Below are 19,342 nucleotides of genomic sequence, written 5' to 3'. Positions count from 1 at the left end.
TTAATTTCATTTCTTTCGCTCAAGTAACGATCTGCTAACAAAATCACGAAAGCGGAAGCCTTGTTTTTTTTTGTTTGTTAATGGTTTCTTATTTCTGAAGGGAAGAAACGTGAATTTATTACTTTCTTTAGGAGAATATCTCTGTAGCTAGGACAGCAGTTTTGTTCTTTCGGCACCCCAGCACTCTCAAAACTTATCAACAATCCCATTCTCGCTGAAACCTTTAAATAGCAGTATGGTTAGTCCAGGACAGATTTATTAAATACCACACAATGTTTCGCAGGATATCTGAATTATACTGTCAGTTTAAAGGCATTTAATCATTGAATTATTTGTAGACGGTGTTGTCTAACTGTTGAACTTCACCCGAGCTAAATCTGCCCACAAGCAGATACTACACGTGAGATTATTTCCGCCAGAAGTCAAAGATATTCACACCATCAATCTGCACTGCATTCAATGGGAGGAATTTTCAGCCGAAAGACATTGGTGCGTTCACTCGCTGTCTCGCCATATTTCTTTATTCATTACAGGTATACATCTGCTTTTGTGAGCAAGGTTTATTGGAAATCTGTTCAGGCCCGTTGCACTCAAGGTCAGAGGCGCATCAATTTTATTCCTCCACAAACCTCAAACAGGATATTGAGACCTAACTCCCTGTCTAGCCTCTTCTGAGAAACAATTACCGCTGAAGCGAAAACCAAAAACGGATTTGGAACAGCATTACGGCCCTAGCAAAAGGGTGTCATTTCTAACTTAAAGCATTTCTGTCTGCCTCTTACACCTCCTAACGAACCAATTAAACTAATCCGATTAAAGGCTGGGAAGGAATGCATGTAAATCACCTCTCAGTAGCATATTTGAAATCGGCGATATTATGACAGTATTATTCTCTCAAAATATTGAGCGCCCAACCGTTTTGATTTCCACTGATAATGGTCAATTTGGGACAAGCAGTGCGGCTAGGAGTCACTGAAATTCGCAGTGGTCAGAAATTTTTGGTGGTTTGACAGAGACAGTTAATTCAATTCATAAGCGTGGGCTTAATTTTGTCTTCTGTTCGAAATGTGTCCAAAAACAGTCCACATCCTTTAATATCTTGGGAGCTAGCGGTGGCAGGAGTCGTTTGTGTTGCTATCAAGCTGGAATAAAATGCAAGAGATTGTAAATGAACCCCAGAAAGATCGAACCTTTGTGAAACTTGCTTCCTTCATCAAAACAACTTATTACTTATGCGAAAAACAAAACGCATAACAAATGTGTTTTACACTTTATTCATTATATATATATATATATATATAAAATCAAAACACGAATACAATGAATGCATTGGAGGTTTTGGGTGATGGTGTCTTAAACACTGCCATTAGATCACCGAAAACCTTCCATCAATAAAACAGCAGTTAGTTCCAGTGTTTTAGATAATTCGGTGTCAACAATAGAACCCCGATTATAAAAGGAAACAAAACTAATATTGCACTTCTGAACACTTCTTTCAACACCATCTGCATAGAACATGTTCTCTTCAGTTTATGTCGAGACAATGAAGTGAGTTACTTTTTGAGAACTTTTTTTCTGACTATATTTACAATAGAACATTTTTCAAGTATATCTTTTTTTTAAAAAAAGAGCTGCTGCGTTCTTTGTACAATGCAAACTAAACAAACACAAATAAGATAGGAAGAAAAAAAAGAGATTAACAACTTCATCCAAGGCAGTACCTGGTCTGTTTTGTTATGAAAACCTTCGTGCCAGTTAAAACCAACGCCCTCCACTTCCAAATAAACTGGTGTGTTTTCATTTAGCTTGTCTCCTGTTAAGTGAGCGTTCCTAAAGCAAATATGCTCTTGTACAAGCGATTTTTAACATAACAGGTTGGATTTTAAGTATAACTTTATTTTATGTAGTTCTTCTTGCGAATTCAGCTTTAACCAAAACAATATATGCTATATATACATTTAATGTACAACCGGGTCCGGCCCTGTTTCTTCAGAATAAAGGCTCCCCCACCCAATTCCCCTCCAGCTGAGTTTCTCGTCTTCAGTTGTAATACTTTTTTCTTCTCTGGAAGACATAGCAGGGTGAGTTTCTCTCGCTTTAAATACTGAGTAATAATTTAGTGCTTTTTTTCTTTTAAAACGTTCCTTTATATACATAAATTAGTCATTACCCAGTATGAAAAAAACTGTAAATAATTTGATCCGTATAAATATTGCGTCCGAGTTCGGTCCTCGCGGTTTACATGTGGCGCTTCATGTGTAAGGCGAGGTGGTCAGACCTGGAGAACGCCCTCTCACAGAGATGGCACTGGAAGGGTCGGTGACCGGTGTGTTTGCGATAATGGCGAGTTAATTCGTCGGATCGGGCGAATTTCCAGCCACAACCTTCCCAGTTGCAATGATAAGGCTTTTCACCTGGAAACACAGAGAGGGGGTGGGGAATAAAGCGAGGAAGTTAGTTGCGTGGGGGGAGAACAGCTTCAAAACGCCGACCGCATGTTTATTTTTTCAAAGACGTATGTACATGGTCTGCCAAGTTTCAGTTCAATTCCTTCGTCAGGTAATGTGTCACATTTTGTCTCCGCCCAGTCAATACAATTCCCCACCCTATTTCTTTACCACAGCACAACACATTTGTTTGTTTCTTGTTTCCAGCATTTGCGGACCTTTATTACTTTTGTTTCGCCCTTGTTCGATAGCATTTTCTATTAGAGAGGACAACCCTCTTGGTCTGATAACATTCCACTGTGCATGCATGACTTAAGTACTTTTTAAAATAAAAAGTTATCTCAAAAAAAAAGCCTGATTTTGGTTTGTTCCAGCAGTTACATTGCCACTAAGCCGTGATCTTTCTAGGAGGCCGGATTGGGCAGGGGTGGATGCAGTTACAAAGCTGCTTACCTGTGTGAGTCCTCATGTGTGCCTTCAGATGGGAGCTCTTGGTGTACATTTTGCCGCAGCCGGGAAACTCGCAGTTGTGGGTGGCCGTTCGTTTCCTGGCCCAGGAACGGCGGCCTCTCTTGGGTTTGCTGTCATCGGGGGCCCCCACGGCGGGGAAGAAGTCGAGGAGAGGGGACGACGGGGGAGTCAGCATCCTCCCGTGTATGCCCGGGTGTCCCTTCAGAGGGTCTCGGTAGACATTGAACTGTCCGTGGAAGTGGCTCTGGCTGTGTTGGCCATAGTGGGGCTGCGGGTAGGCGAGCTGGTAATGCTGGGCTACTGAGAGGTGCGGGCGGCGATGCAGGTCCGGCGCTGCCTGGCAGTCCTTGCTGGGCATCATTTGGCCCGATACCACCCGCTGATGCCCGAAGGCGTGGCGGCTCATTGGCTGGTGGCGTGTCGCAGTCAGGCTGGGTTTCTGCTCCATCATTGGACCCATGCATTCCGAGGGAGAGGCGGCCAACATACAGGACTGGCCGGACTGAGATTCCCTCTTGATTTTCGGTGTCATATGCTGAACATGATCCATTGGCATGGCCCTGGGGAGAGAGTGTCCCATGCTGGGCGATCTCAGCTCCGTGTACTCCGTGCTCTCCATGGCAGCTTTGATGCTGAAGTCCTGGCCGAGCTCACAGGCACCAGGGAAGCTGCTGGGCAGGTCCGGGGTGAGTAACTCGGCCACTAAGCTTTGGTTAGGGCTGCCCGCAAAGTTCTGACTGCCGTAGTTAGCGGATGGAGGGTACGGCCCGTCGCTGTCATACACAGTGCTGCAGCTTTCCGGGGTCTCCGGGAGAGGGTATGTGGAATGGTGACCCCCTGCGCTCCTGGCCTCCGAACCCATCGTATTGGACAGAATAAAGTCCAAGTCCACGAACTTTCCCAGCTCGTCGTCTTCCTTTTTGACAGAAGGGGCTTCGAGCGAGTTAAAGGCAGCGCTGTTGACTGGTCTTATCTGGTAGCCACACTTGGAGACGGAGTCGTCAACCTTCCACCTCTGCTGGAAGCAAAGCGAGAGCAGAGTGAGTGGATTAGTGAGGTGTTTAAAAACACACACACACACACATAAAACGCACGGCTGTGTTGTAAGGGTGCCCCTCTCCCAACCAATGTGGAGTCATTTGATGCAGCAGCTTACCAAAACCCGCCCAACCAGTTTGCACTTCTTCAAAGTGCCGTTTTTATTTGTACAGTCAATTGACAGGAGTTGGAGATACATGACTGTCAGAGCTCACCTGATTCATCCTCCTCCTCCCACTTGATCAACGACATTCCTTATGTTAATTCCCTTCAACACACGGATATATCCAGCAGAGATTGAGGACGAAAATGGTTCGTTCACGTTTAAATTCATTACTGACTTTGTTTTTAGCTTTCTGAAATCCTACTCCATATCAGTCACCCTCAAAGTTTCGTTTTTAAACGTGGATTTCAGAACTTGCTTTCCAACATCTCATTACTGACAGTGGGAGATGCTAACAACATACAAGAGCTGCGTGTGAGTCTAAAATTAAAGCTCTAGAGATTACAACGCATTTAGAAGTTACAGACAGGTTCACACTGCTTTGATCGTGAAAGATCTCCCACTAATGATGTATAAAACTGTCCACAGCAGTGATATTTAACTTAGCTGTAACTTTATTGCAACACGGCTGTGCATGAACTACCAGTTGGTATAAATTGACGGGTTGGCAGCTTGTTAGCGATTAAAGCAGCCCCATTTTAGCACGGCATGTAACTAACGCGACCGGCGGAATAAACACAGTTTCAGAAACGAGATGCAGCTAAAATAAAGCTAAGACGCACCAGAGGAACGTAAAACTATCTTTACACAGAGACAAATAAGGCGTCAGATTTGTATCACTTACATTGATGATCTCCGTTTGTTTTTGCACCAATGCTTCATGACTGGCAAAAGTAGCAAATGAAGGAAGCATGGTGTCTGCCAGGGCCATTGCTACCTCCTTGACTGAAGAATACCTTCACAACAAGGAGGCAAGTAGAAGATAACCAGATTCTGGTTTTTAGTTCCAGCGGGTAAAGCTGCTTCAGCTTGTGGAATGTGTGAAAAGAAGGTTCTGTCTCGAATAATCAGTTCACAACTGTTTGCCTAACTGTGGGAGTGGGACTTGTTAAAACTCAATCCTCCATCTGATTGGCCGTGAAGTTGATCAATATTAATAAGGGTGATGAAGAGCGTATCAGGAACTATCCAACCCCCAGCGGCCAGCTCCAATTAAAAAAAGGCCTCTGCCATCCAATTGGAGGAATTCTGTTTCATGAATATGCAGCCCCTGATATAGTGGGTGGGGCAGGAGATTCGCGATTGGCTGCTCATTCCCCGCAGCCTGCCATTGGTGCAGGAAGAGTTTAGGCTTTTTGTTTTGAGAAACCTATAACTTTGTCCAATGGTGTCGCTAATGTCACAGAAAGAGAAGGCAAGCAGTGGCGCACGAACGTGATCTAAATTTAGTGTTGGTATAAAAGGGGCTTTGGGGGAACGGAGAGTGAGTCCACCCAGAAGTGCTGCTGGCTTGACGAGGGTCGTTGTAATCGCTGGAACACTCCACCACCGCCAAATGCAAGCTACATGCACCATTCAGGCAGCTTCGCTTTGTAGTTTGCAGCTGAAGTTCCGAGAACTTTTCCTGACATACCTTTCGAATACATTGACATTTACATCATCACACACAGATTTCAGAAACCATGTATCTTGCTATAAACGCCAGTGCATTTAGTTATGTAACATTAGCTTTGCGATTCAAGCTTTTGTTTTTGGTATATTTTAATTCCTCTCCCCGCCAGCCAGGCGCAGACAGTCAAATGAGTGGCATTGTATAACTTTCTAAAAACAATGCTGTACCTGAAACATCTGTATTCGCGTTGGAACAGGTCATATGCAATTTACCAAACCAAGTCTTTAGCTTCTGAGGAAGCCGGAGCCGAAACGTTAACTCCGACTTCTCTTCACAGATGATTCCAGACTTGCCGAGCTTTTCCAGCAACTTCTGTTTTTGTTTCTTTAGCTTTTACGGTCGGCCTGATTTCAATTGAGTCAGAAAGGTGTTGCCCTGCTGTGGAACGCATTCCCCTACGGATTCACACGCACGCACCTGTAACATTCTCGCCTACACATTCACACACACACTCACCTGTAACACATTCCCTTAAACACACACGCTCACCTGTAACATTCTCCCCTACACACACTCACCTATAACATTCTCCTCTACACATTCACACACACACTCACCAATAACATTCTCCTCTACACATTCACACACACACTCACCTATAACATTCTCCCCTACACATTCACACACACTCACCTATAACATTCTCCTGTACGCATTCACACACACCCTCACCTGGAACACTTTCCCTACACATTCACACACACCTGTAACACATTCCCCTCCACATTCACACACACGCCTGTAACATGAAGGCAGCACAGTTTGCTTTTCGACAGTGTTAACAGTCTTCTCATCATCACGCTCATCCCGGTTACGTGGTAAATATTTAAGAAGTTTTCTAAGGCCAATTATGTTTTTGCCTTCAATACCCCTGAATCGAGTGCGTTTCGTTATTAGATACTGAAAACTTGAGGTGGAAGCGGACCAGTCAAGTGGTTTCTGATTTTATGGCCGGCTTTATGTTTAATTATATCGAACGAACAACACACACCAATTTGTTGCATTAAATAACACATTTTGTTTCCTTGTGCTGTCGGCGTAACAAGGAAATGCATTTATATATCTTGCGTTATTATAATCAATCAAAATAATAATTTATAGCAACGATTTCATCAAATTCATTTTGGGGAATGCCTTGGGACAATTTGAAGTTATACTTATTATTCTCAGGATCCTCAAGATAGAGAAAAACGGAGCGAGGCTGGAGACGCGCTCAAGTTGAACTTCCGGGAAGAACGATAATGTCTCTTTGGCATTTATTTTTATGTAATTACTATGCAAACGGATGGACATAATGCACAATATCAGAACACACTGAGATCAAGAAGCAAAAGGAAACAAACAATATCCACTGTAGGTGTATAAGTCCTTCTCAGTTGACAACAGTGCAACATAGGAGGGTGCGTGACAATCTGCTAGTGACAGCTTGCATCCGACCACAGAACAATGCTTCACAAAGTTCGCAGGCTGCACTCACGTGCTGAAGAAGTCAAATGCATTCGCAAGGCAGTCTTAGAAACAGATGCAATGTTTGGACTTTCCGCAGCCTTCTCCTTTATTGTGGGTTAAGTCTCACCGTAAGGAATACAAAGGTCTTAACGGCTTCAATTAAAACTGGTTGCGCCCAGTTCCCACCGTAATTTTTAAAGCACCCTAATAATTAGGTTTCAAAATTTTAACATCTTCCCTTCTCGCCAATCCACTTGCTTTAAACAGAAATGTTTTCAGAAGAAGCCCATGAATTGTTGCAATAAAAAAGTTTCTTCTGCGGTGAAAAGAATGCTCCAAATCGATTAGCAACAAATGTGTTTGGTTTACATGTGTTGGTAACAACTAGTGCAAAGCATTTCAGCACTCGGTGCCGTTTGCGCTTGCTGGGTTTTGAGGTGCCACCTATTTCATTGTGTGAGCAATTAGGTGTTATCTAAAGCTTTCCTTCCACATCTCTTCCCATACTGCAATTTGTAGCAAGCCTAACAATCTGTAATGACATACTTAGTGCGGAATCTATTCTTTTTAATGACTTCCAATTTCATTTCAAGGCAAATAAGATGATCCGTGCGTTAGAAAAAAACAAATAACATTACTTTTATTTAATATGTTGAGAAGTTTTCGCCTGAGCTAATCTCGAAACAAAGTTCAGGTTGCACCTTGCTTACAAAATGGAAACCGTGGAAAACCTTGAAGAGGGGGAAACAGACATAAGGCATTAAGATGTTCATTTCAAATAGAAATCGTGAATCTTTTAATGACATCTCCCTGGCCCTCTGTATTTGAAAAATTAACATTTTCGTTCACAGTGTGAGAAAATCTTTTAGCGCAACTTAATACCAGACAGGCTTGTGGCAAAACAAGTAAACGTAAATTATATGGTGCACATTAAAGCAGTTCGGTGTATATATCATTTTAAGGGAAGCAATTCTATCTCTAACATTTGAAACAGTCATTAAAGATTCTGTAGGCCATTAGATCAGCAACTCACATATTGATCATTCAAATAAATCATGTAGAACATGAACCAGGACAATTTTTCCAACAACTGTCAGATTTGGTACAGTAATTAATCTTTAATCGTGACATAACAAAGGCAATTGAGACTTACGACATTGCAGAAACGGGACCAGACTCCTTAGTTGTACAGAACACCTGAACAAAGGCACACACAGAATCACAAACAGCACAGACCCCAACTCTTAGAAAACACACGGAGAACACGAGCATACAAACACACACACACACTTCAAACAAACATACACAGAAACATGTATCCAACGAACGCACACAAAATACAGAAATGCACAAACTCCAATTTACGTACTTTCAACAAACATACATAAGTAAACACATACCTCAACAAAAAAATACAAAGACACATACGCATTCAGCCCCCAATGGATGTGTACACATAGACAAATAAAAACACTTCCTCCAACAAGTGCAAGTATGCAGAAACACGCACAGAGAAACACGTGCATACCAAATACACAGAAAAACACACGCAATCCCTAAACACAAAATATACCGGCAAAAAACACAGACCCCAAACACACACCTGAACAACACAGAACCCGCAACACTCACACACATAAACATACATAACCGCCCAAAGAACACGCACTCAGATATACACGAGCACCAAAACCAACACAACTCCCAACCAACAGACACAACCCCCAAAGAACACAAACTGAAAGAGACTCAACTTCTTACACATTACACACATATCGGACACCAATGCACATGCACAGAAACACACATAACTCGCAAACACGAACATAAACACGCGCTGGAACTAACACGCACACACACACAACTCCCAAAAAACGTATATAACCAGCAACAAACATCGTTAATAGGTGTGAAATAGGAAAAGCACAGCAGGTCAGACAGCATCCATGGAGCAGGAAAGTCAATGTTTCGGCCTGAAACCCTTCGACAGGTTTCACCCGAAATGTTGACTTTACCGCTACTCGGATGCTGTCTGACCGGCTGAGCTGTTCCGGCTTCACATCTATTGACTCTGGCTTCCAGCATCTGCAGTCATCACTACGCCCAACAAATTAGACAGATACCAAAACGATACACACACTTCCCATACACAAGCACAGTATACAAAGTAACACACACAACCCCAACAAACACACACAAACTCAGAACACCTCCCCTCAACACACATAGGCCTAACACACACACCAAATCACAGTAAAACACACAGGCAAACACTTACACACTGACCCACCAACGTGCGCGGAAAAAAAACATACACGCAGACTCTGCCCAGAAGTCAACGTTTGCTCACACAAACAATTGCACTAGACCACTGGTTGATGGAGTGGGGGAAGAAACGACATTGTAGGCTGCTTTTTTCAGTTTGGGAATGGTAGTAGTTATTGGTATTGGAAAGTGGGACTAGCAGAATGTTGTGGGGTGCGGATTGTTGGCTAAACTGGTGTTCGCATTGGCGCCCGTTTATTGTACATATGATAAGCCGAGTAACTGCAAATATTAGACCAATTTGAAATTCTACCTTTGGTCCTTGAAGCAACCGAACGTCAATCCGTTATAAAGGTGTTTTTCTAATGTGATTGTTGTTATTGTTATTACTTAATATATTATTCAATCTGATTTGCTCCAGGGATAAGTTCAGTCCTGTTGATATGGAGAAATCGAAAATACAAAGTAGTGACTCTTAACCTTGAGTTAATTTCTCCTTATCTAGCATTTGACAATTCCCCAAGTGGACTCAAAGAATCTTATCAGGGCAAGAGTTGAAGATTACAGCTCGCTGTTTGTTAGCATGAAAAAAACTCCGTGAATTATATGGGAAATTCCATTGCAAAGCTAAAATGAATGCTTTTTTTTCAAATTAAACTTGACAGGATTGTGGTAATTCAAATTCCCTGCGAAACCTCGAATATATTTATTTTAGAAAACAGAAACATTTCTTGTCAACTTTCAGATATATCAAACTTAATTTAGTATCATAACTTTCACCCATGTTAAGGTAACTAGAATGGTCGAAGTTTTATGCTCATACGCTGATGTCGTTTGGATGTGGAATTGTGAATAGGAGAGCAGGACAATATTACTCAACTAGGCCCATATGTGTATTGACCAAAAGCCGTTTTAGTGCGGATTGTACAGTAAATCTGTAAAACGTGACGAATTTAAAAGTATATTAAAACGCTATTTTTGAATAAACTTTTAAGGAGACTGTAATCATGCGCACCACTTATCCTCAGCCGCACATACTTAAATCCACGAAACCTCAAGGCAATGTACACATTTAATATATTAGCGAGAATGTGTCATCGTCCTCAGTGTGGTCAGCACCGACAGGACAGCTTACTATTTGATGCTCATTTCAATCATTTTAGTTGTTGTTTGAATAACTAATAGATCCCATTTACAAGAGCAAAAACGAAGTCTCGGTTATGGGAAAGCAAATATCACTGGTTTAAAATACAGATGAAGTGTTCAGTTCTATACTAAGCTTCATGGAGAATTGCAGGCATTAGATTATTGTGCACATTTTATAAATTTACAACAATTCACAACCAATGCCTTTTATTTTTGGTTGGAGATTGCGGAGAAAAAGAAAAACGCATTCGTTTTTGTGAACGTGTGAGAAGCAGTTTCGAGAGCCGAATCCAAAGCTCTGTTGTGGTCGGAGTTCCTCGCGTTCTCTTCTCCTTATATACCCCTGTTATTTTTAACCTAACTACGCAAATCATAATCAGAATGTGGCATTGTTTTCTTCGGGACCAGAAGGAAATGGGAATGTTGCGAGTTTCCTGATGGAGTTTAGGCTCCGGCGTGTGACAGAGACAGTGACAGAATGAGGGAAACTGGCTTAAATCCAGCTTTCAACTTTCACTAGTAAAAAAAACCGAACCACCGAGCGATAGGGCCAGCATGCTTCTGTTAACGCTATTTGAAATGGAATGGCAACAGCAAGATCATTTTTAATTATCTATTCATAAAACGCCATTAAACGGGACCTGAAAACATTAAAAGATTCGGGGATGTTGAGGCGCTCATTTATAGAGACGGCATTCCTTTTGTAACAAAATTAACCATTTTGAACAGAAATTGTAGGAGTCAATCTAGGCATTTTCGAGGCAGCACTTGCATGTTCTCGACCATTGAACGAGATCAAACATTTTTAAATTGTACTTTGGGACCCTCGGTTTAAAAAGCTGTTGGTCGACCCTTCTGGCCATAGAACTCGACTGTTTTGGCTGACTTTACCGATATCCAATCTGGTGGTGTTAGTTTTGGATAAGTGGTCTTATCTCATCAGGAGATCCATCTGATCCTATCTCTTCTTGGCATGTGAATTCCGGTGTAAGTACTTCTGTGCTTCTGGTAAATGCTGTAGCTGAGCAAAATAATCTCAAGACTATCAGCTTTGGCTTTGCCTTTAGACGAAGTGCCGCTGATTTCACATTCCTTTTTAATATTGACCTTTGTCATCAATGGAGAATGCTCTCCCCAATCACATGAAAAGTTAGTCCAGATATCAGCACTTTCAAAAAGAAAATTTATTCTTATATTTTTGGAAGAACATGATGTAACATGGAGCAAAGGAGGTTGTCCAAAGGAATGTCATCCTTTCAATGCACTTTTTGTGGATCACAGCCTGGTTGGGCACTCTATTAATAGCAATGACTCTGTGCATCATTACAATGGCCAATCAATGCACCATCACGGTGAATTGGTCATCTACAAGATGCCAACAGAGTCTTGGTTCTCTGCACCAGACCAACAATGTTAGTAAAGAGGAGTCATATTGCACTTGAAACAGTAACTCTGTTTCTCTCCCCACAGTGGCTTCCAGATATTTTGAGTTTCTATAGCACCTCGTGTATTTATTTTAGTTAAGAGGAGCATTGGAATAGTCAATTCTGCAGGTAGCAAACATACAGATGAGGTTTTCAGTAGAACATGGGCTGAGGCAGTGACAGAGACAGGCGACATGCAAAGGTGGAAAGAAAAGATCCTAGCTGTCATTGAGGTAAGTAATGTCTACTGGTGTTAACATGTGGTTGGATATATATCTGCCACAGTATTCCTTTCAGTGGTCATTCTACAGGGCAAAATGGTGTAAAGTGTTATAGGAAAACCATTAGGTAGTTTAAAAGAACAGGTTCTTCTCTTAAATAAGTTATTATATATTACATGATGACATCAGGTACAGACTACATTAATAAGATAGACATTGTTACTAAGTCTATTGGGTGACTTATGAGAGAAGGTCAGCTCCTTTCAATATCTTAAGATGTTCTGCCTTTCCCTATCCAGTTCTTATGACATCTTCAGATTTGGTGGAGTTTATTTCAGACTTCAATATTAATTCAATCAGAGTCATAACTTTATACAATACTGGTAATGGAGAAGATATGGCATCAGAAGTTCATCTCAGGTCAAAAAAGGTCCTAAGCTTGTGATTTATTTGGTGTAACATCAGACTGATACTTAGGTGGGTTAGGGAACAATATGTATGACAGGAACTGAAGGCAATAGATATAGATTTTCAAATAGTTAATTAGAGTCATAGAGTCATTGAGATATACAGCATGAAAACAGACCCTTCCATCCAATACATCCATACTGACCAGATATTCTAAATAAATTTAGTCCCATTTGCCAACATTTGGCCCATATCTCTCTGAACCCTTCCTATTCATATACCCATCCAGATGCCTTTTAAATGTTGTAATCATACCAGCCTCTAGCAATTCCTCTGGCAGTTCATTCCATACCTGCACCACCCTCTACATGAAAAAGGTGCTACCTAGGCCCCTTTTATATCTTTTCCCTCTCACCTTAAATTTATGACCTCTTGTTTTGGACTCTCCAACCTTGGGGAAAATATCTTGTCTATTTAACCTATCCATGCCCTTCATGATTTTATAAACCCCTATAAGGTCCCCCCCAGTCTCCGACGTGCCGGGGAAAATAGCCCCAGTCTATTCAGCCTTTCTCTACAGCTCAAACTCTCCAACACTGGTAACATCCTTTTAAACGTTTTTTGAACACTTTCAAGTTTCACAAAATCCTTCCTATTGCAAGGAGACCAGAATTGCATGCAGTATTGGAAGAAGATTCTGCTTGTTCAATACCAGATGGTGGTTAAACACCAGGACAAGCCATCTAGTAGAATGAGGTAGTGGTGGTGGGGAGATGGGTGTTGTTAATGAAATGTGACATGGAATTTTCAGATACTGACATTAATGGGCATGTGTTGATGTGCAGTGGGCCAAGTGTAGATCTTTGGGCTGGACATCAATTCCAGAAGTTAAAGTATGGAAGTGGGAAGAGAAAGCCATTGCAGAAGATTCTTTAGCAACAACTGGATGAATGAGAATGAGACCAGGCGAGGGCAGTTCCTCCCAGCTGGATGATGGAGGAGAGGCTTTGGCTGCATATGACATGTCAAACGCTGCACAGAGGTCGAGAAGGAATTGTGAGCAAAGAAACAATACAAAACCAATATTGGTCCTTTGAGGCAGTGGAATGCAGAAAGTTCTCATGATTTTTGTTTCAGCTATGATACAGATATTTGCTAAATTAACCGAATGAGACACTAATCATTCTTTATTCAATGCAATGTCATTTAAATTGCAATGAAAGAATGAAAATAACACATCGCTTCTTTTCTTGTTGTTCCCAAGTAACTAACATTTAATGAAGAGGAAGTTATACGGCAATGGGAATAGTAATTAGTGAAATGTTTGTTTGTGAGGCAGACGCACACAGAACAACAGTCAGGCTATCACCTCCATCAGTCTCCTGCCTTCCAAACACATTAAAGCAGCTCTATAGTTTAGTTAGACTGATAACAACAAAGAGTTGGTAAATCATGCTAAAACATCTTAGGATTTCGTATGATGTGGTAAAACTTTAAAACATTTTTTGTAAACAGAAAAAAATGACTACAAGTATTATTTACAAGAAAATATTACAAGGCATCCTAACAGCAGCATAAAAACATGGAAGAATTCGATCTGAATCTTCGATTTGTTGTTGAATAAACAGTAAATGTATAATTACGCTGATATTAAATTATAGATTCAACTCGATTACATGGAACCGGTGCCTAGGGATTTCAATTGATTCTTTCCCTCTGTAGTTTAGCCTGAACATTGTGTACTATTTGTTTATTTATTTATGCATGTACTGACTTCACAAACGTTGTATCTGTCTTCTCCCTTCCCACAAGCATAGTTTGTTCATCAGTTTGCCTTTGGGCCAGGGTACATTTTAATGCCTCAAGAAGCAGAAATCTTTGCAGTTGTTGCTTTTATGGTGTTTTGGTTTTTTAGATACTGATTCTTTTGCACCAAGACTTACCCATGCCCTTTCCCTCTTCCATTTATCAAATGTCTTTACTAGGAATGGAGAAGGAATGGAGTTTTATAGGTAAAATTATATCTTGTGTCAAGAGAAATTTGGCATGATTATAACACAAGAAGGAGGTCTTGTGTTACAGTGGCAGTGTGCTCTGGGCCAGTAGCTCCAGATTGAGTCACATGCCAGGACTTGTTAACCATGAAAATTATGACAAGTGGCTAGAAAGCCGCTCAAATTGTTTGGGATTGATACTTTTTCCTCACGGCTTGGCAGAAAAAGCTCCTTATCTCTTCCCCCTCCAAACCAGGTTATTTTAGTAATTATTTAGAATTTGTTACTAATCATCATCCGACTGGAAGGAGTTTGCTGCCTCTTTACGGTGTCAAAAATTTCCATAACTTTGAACATCTGTAACGAATTTTCCTTAACCTTCCCTCTCTATTCCTTTTTCTCTATTTTCTCCATGTAACTGAAGCATTGCATTCCACACATCTTTATGGTGAGTTTCCTCTTCCCTTTTCAAAGACTATGATGACCATCCTAAAGGGGAATCTCCAGAACTGCTCTAATTGAGGCCTGATCAGTGACTGATAAAGATTGTCCAACTTTCTCACTACAACACTATGCCAATATTTATAAAGCCAAATATCTCATTCTCTTTATGAGATATAAAGAGAACCCATTTATCAAACAGTTTCTGCCACCTTCAAGGTCAAAAAATCCCTATTCTTGCACCTCCTTTGAAACTTCACCTCATTTTCTTACCAAAATGCATCACTTCACATCTCTCTGCAATTTAGTTTCAACTGTCATGTTTCTATCTGCTTTATGATCTTAACCATGCCCTTATGAAGTCTCCTATGGATCTTTTTATTGTTTACTGCAATTCCATGTTTTATGTCATCTTCAAATTTTGAAATTTTGCTCTTAATCCTGAACCAAGAGAAATAATATGTATCAAATGGAATAGCAGACTTAATACTAAACCCTTGTGGTATGCTTTTGTCCAATCTAAAACAGAACTGTTCACTACTATCTCTACCTCTTGTCTTTTAGCAACTTGCATATCTGTGTTGCCACTACCCTTTCATCCCAATGTTTGAAAAATTATTATTTTTCTTCTAGCAGTCAAGTTTAATCTTTGCACGACTGGTACAATTTGTTTATGTATGTATTTTATTGATAATAAATGAAAAGCTGAAAGGACAAGATGCAAACATACTACAAATGTCTATTTCTGCTTAATGTTACATCAGAAACACATTTTAAAAACTGATCTTCAATTCCTGGAAACTGTTTATTGGTAAACGACTTATCTCTTATAGTGAGATAGAACACACCCAGGCAGTCAACTAACACTGTAGAAATTTAACTGGAGTTTTCAACTCCAAGAGTTAAAAAAAACTAAATAATACATTACGCTCAAGATGAAAATGAAGGGGCCAATAAAGATCAAATTTAGCAATGCAGTGAAGGAGTTTCCTCCTGGCTAAATTCTTAAAAAGTTATAAGCAACAAATTTAGGTGTCATCTCATGAAGGAGCAGAAGTGAATTTCAGCATGTGATGGTTTGACACCGAAGTCACAGATTGCAGTTTCAAGTATAAATGCAAACCTGCAATTTTCTGTAAGACAAGATCAATGGACACCCTAAGTTTCACCACTGTGGACCATAATCCTTCTAGAGGCAAACTGACTCTCAATTTGCTGGGAAAGTAAGAGTGTGTTTAATGTGCACAACCTTGTGGTGGATATAATTTAAAACAAAACCCATTTGTGACAAGATAAAGATGTACCATGAGTTATGAATCTCCACAACTGCTGGAATATTTGTGATTCTATGCTGTTTGCCTCATAGAAATGTCAGATTGCGATCCACCTCCTAGGTATATGTCAAGGAATTACCGTATTTGTACTGTACCACAAAATCAATGTGTTGCAGAGCAACATTCACTCTGAACAACACCAACTTACATTAAAATAGCACTTTTGATGGAACCATGGAATCATCGAAAATAGGTGCAGGAGTAAGTCATTCGGCCCTTTAAGCCTACACCACCATTCAATATGATAATGTCTGATCATGAAATTTCAGTATCTTGTGCCCGCTTTCTCTCCATAACCACTCCTTTAGCCACAAGGGCCACATCCTGCTCCCTCTTGAATATATCAAATGAACAGGCCCCAACAGCTTCCTGTGGGAGAGAATTCTACAGGTTCACAACTCTCTGAGTGAAGAAATTCTTCCTCATCTCAGTCCTGAATGGCTTACCCCTTATTCTTAGACTGTAATCCCTAGTTCTGCGCCTCCCCAGCAGTGGGAACATTCTTCCTGCTTCTGGCCTGTCCAGTCTCATCAAGATTTTGTATGTTTCAATGACAGCCCCTCTCATTCTTCTAAATTTCAGGAAGAACAAGCCCAGTTGATCTGATCTTTCTTCATATGTCAGTCAAATGATACAGTAAATCATGTCACAACAGTATATATGGATTACTATCAAGCAAAATATATACCTTGCCTTCAAGGTGATATTTGGAAAGAGAACTGAAAGCAATTTAAGAGATAGTGGGTACAGCCGACGCTGGAGAATCTGAGATAACAAGGTGTAGAGCTAGATGAACACAGTAGGCCAACCAACATTAGAGGAGCAGGAAAGCTAACATTTTGAGTTCTACCCTTTTTTTGGAGAAGCTTCCAGACCCAAAACGTCAGATTTCCTGCTCCGCTGATGCTGCTTGGCCTGCTGTGTTCATCCAGTGCTACACCTTGTTATCTCTGAAAGCAATTTAAGGAGTGTTGTAAAGGAGGAAAGAGTTGGAGAGAGACAGAGTGGTATAGGGAGGGAATTTCAGAATTTAGCGTATCCTACTGCATTCAAGATAATCTCCTCCGGAAACTGATTGTGTATTATCTTTTAAATAGTTACCAATATGGCTCTATCACTATCTTGTCTTCCCACATAACTGTAAGAGTCATGGCTGCACTATTAGCCATATGCATTTGTGGAAATACAAAATATGTATTTACTGTAATACAAGCTGTATTGCCTGTGCCAATGGTAAAAAACTGAAAATTAATGTCAAAAAACTATCTGCCAGAAGGTGTTTCATGAAACACAAATTTAAAGATGTAGTTTTTAATAGCACATTGACTGGTGAATGTCTTGATTTTAGATGGGGATAGAGTAGGCAAAAAGTCTTGATTGTATCAGAAGAGCATCCAGAGATTTGTGGTAATCATTACTAGAAAAGTCATCAAGGATACCTGAAAGACAAAGAATTGCAGAAAACATACATATAAATTAAATGAAAAGACAAATCTGAATTTAAAGTAGCATACCCACAAATGAAAAAGTGGCATGAAGAAAATAAATTATTGTTTAGTCTGTAAAATTTTCCACTTTTCCAAATGTGAAGGAATCATTTTTGTTATCAATGTAAGGTAGCGAGATCAGAAGCAACAGGAAAAAATAGGAAATAATAGTAAAAAAAAACATTCACCAGTGATTCACGATTCACTCCATTGTGGATTCTATCCAACCCATTTAATTTCCTAAGGAAGAGTTTTACAAAGTTCATCCCTGTCCTCTAAGGAGAAATCAGGCTGAGTCCAGATATCTATCAAACCTATATCCTGTGTTACACACCCTAGAACAGGTGTCTTCCCTGACATGACATTTTCCATAGTCCCAACAGCCATCCTAACATGTTCCATACATCATTCAAAATTAGCATGTCTTAATAATCTTTATGAGCACTGTATCTACTATTTTAAAAAGTTAGTCATTAATAAGAAACAGCAATGTTCAGAAAGTCTGTATTATTAACAGCAGAATATTTTTCTATGCACAATATTATGCATAACAATATCAGAAACATGTTCCCCAAGTTTGTTACTTGTAACGCAAATTCTTGATCAGAATTAGTAATATATTATGTGCAGGAAATTTTTGATTCTTTAACATCTGCAGCTGCTCAACTTTAAAAATTTGTAGTTGGTTTACAATCCATTGTTAGCTATTTAAAATAATTTTGCTTCAATTGATGTTTCATTTGTATATGTTTCCTTTATGTAGTAGTCAGCACCATTTGAAAGGAGGGGAAGTATTGGGTCAGTGGCTAAGAGGGATTGTATATCAGCTCAAGCGGACAAGAGCCAGAAGCAAGACCATTGTGGCAGTTATTTGGGCAGGATTCTCTTTGTGGCCATACAATCTTGAGGGAAAAAGGCTTAAGAAAGCATCAACCACAGTTGACTGATTGTAGTATTTTATTGCTCCACTATAACCTTGCAATATGGTCGAGAAGGGTATTCAGTCAAATATTCTAGATGCTTGCAGGGTGAGGAGTACCAGGTATCTTTGTTGTTACACTTTCAGTTAAGATTACAGTACCAATTTGTTTGTGGACTATCTCTGATGTGGGAGGTGGTGACATAATGGTAATACTGCACGACTAGTAATCCAGATCCAGTTTTGAGGAAGTGTCACTGGATCTGAAATGTTAACTGTGACTTCTCTCCACAGATGCTGCCAGACCTGCTGAACATTTCCAGCTACTTCTGTTTTTGCTAATCATCCAGATACCACAGGTCAATGTTTCGGGGATAGGAGTTCAAATCTCAGAGGGTGAAATTGAATGCAATTACAAAATTTGGAATAAAAAGCTCACCTTCAAGCATAAGCCCGACTGATAACCTTAAATTGGATTTTGCCATAATTTTGAGAATGACAGATTATTTAACAAATGTTGTCCAACAGTAGAATCACATCGACTGTTGTGCACTGGGTTCTGAGTTTTCCAAGCAAAAGCTGATTGAACACAATGGGTGTGCTGCCCTTTGCAAGTGGTCAA

The 19,342-nt window shown here is 40.3% G+C and overlaps 1 protein-coding gene across 3 annotated transcripts; it reads right to left on the bottom strand.

Moving 5' to 3' along the window:
* Positions 1 to 1,277: 1,277 nt before the first annotated feature.
* Positions 1,278 to 5,103, bottom strand: klf17 (Kruppel like factor 17). 3 transcript variants are annotated; one of them, XM_048540042.2, is made up of 3 exons: positions 4,805 to 5,103; positions 2,901 to 3,936; positions 1,278 to 2,414 (listed from the first exon to the last, which is right to left on the bottom strand). In XM_048540042.2, exons 1-3 carry the CDS (start codon positions 4,889 to 4,891, stop codon positions 2,239 to 2,241), a joined length of 1,299 nt encoding a protein of 432 aa, XP_048395999.1. In that variant the 5' UTR covers positions 4,892 to 5,103; the 3' UTR covers positions 1,278 to 2,238. The 3 variants fall into 3 exon arrangements, with proteins under 3 accessions (XP_048395999.1, XP_048396002.1, XP_048396000.1); XM_048540045.2 differs by lacking the exon at positions 4,805 to 5,103 and adding an exon at positions 4,172 to 4,745 and having other exon boundaries at positions 2,901 to 3,933; XM_048540043.1 differs by having other exon boundaries at positions 1,280 to 2,414; positions 2,901 to 3,933; positions 4,805 to 5,099.
* Positions 5,104 to 19,342: the final 14,239 nt, after the last annotated feature.

This window comes from Stegostoma tigrinum, chromosome 8 (assembly GCF_030684315.1).
Source record: "Stegostoma tigrinum isolate sSteTig4 chromosome 8, sSteTig4.hap1, whole genome shotgun sequence".
In the NCBI taxonomy this organism is placed as follows: Eukaryota; Metazoa; Chordata; class Chondrichthyes; order Orectolobiformes; family Stegostomatidae; genus Stegostoma; species Stegostoma tigrinum.
Note: the sequence above shows the minus strand (reverse complement) of the source record. Positions and strands in the feature narration are given on the sequence as shown.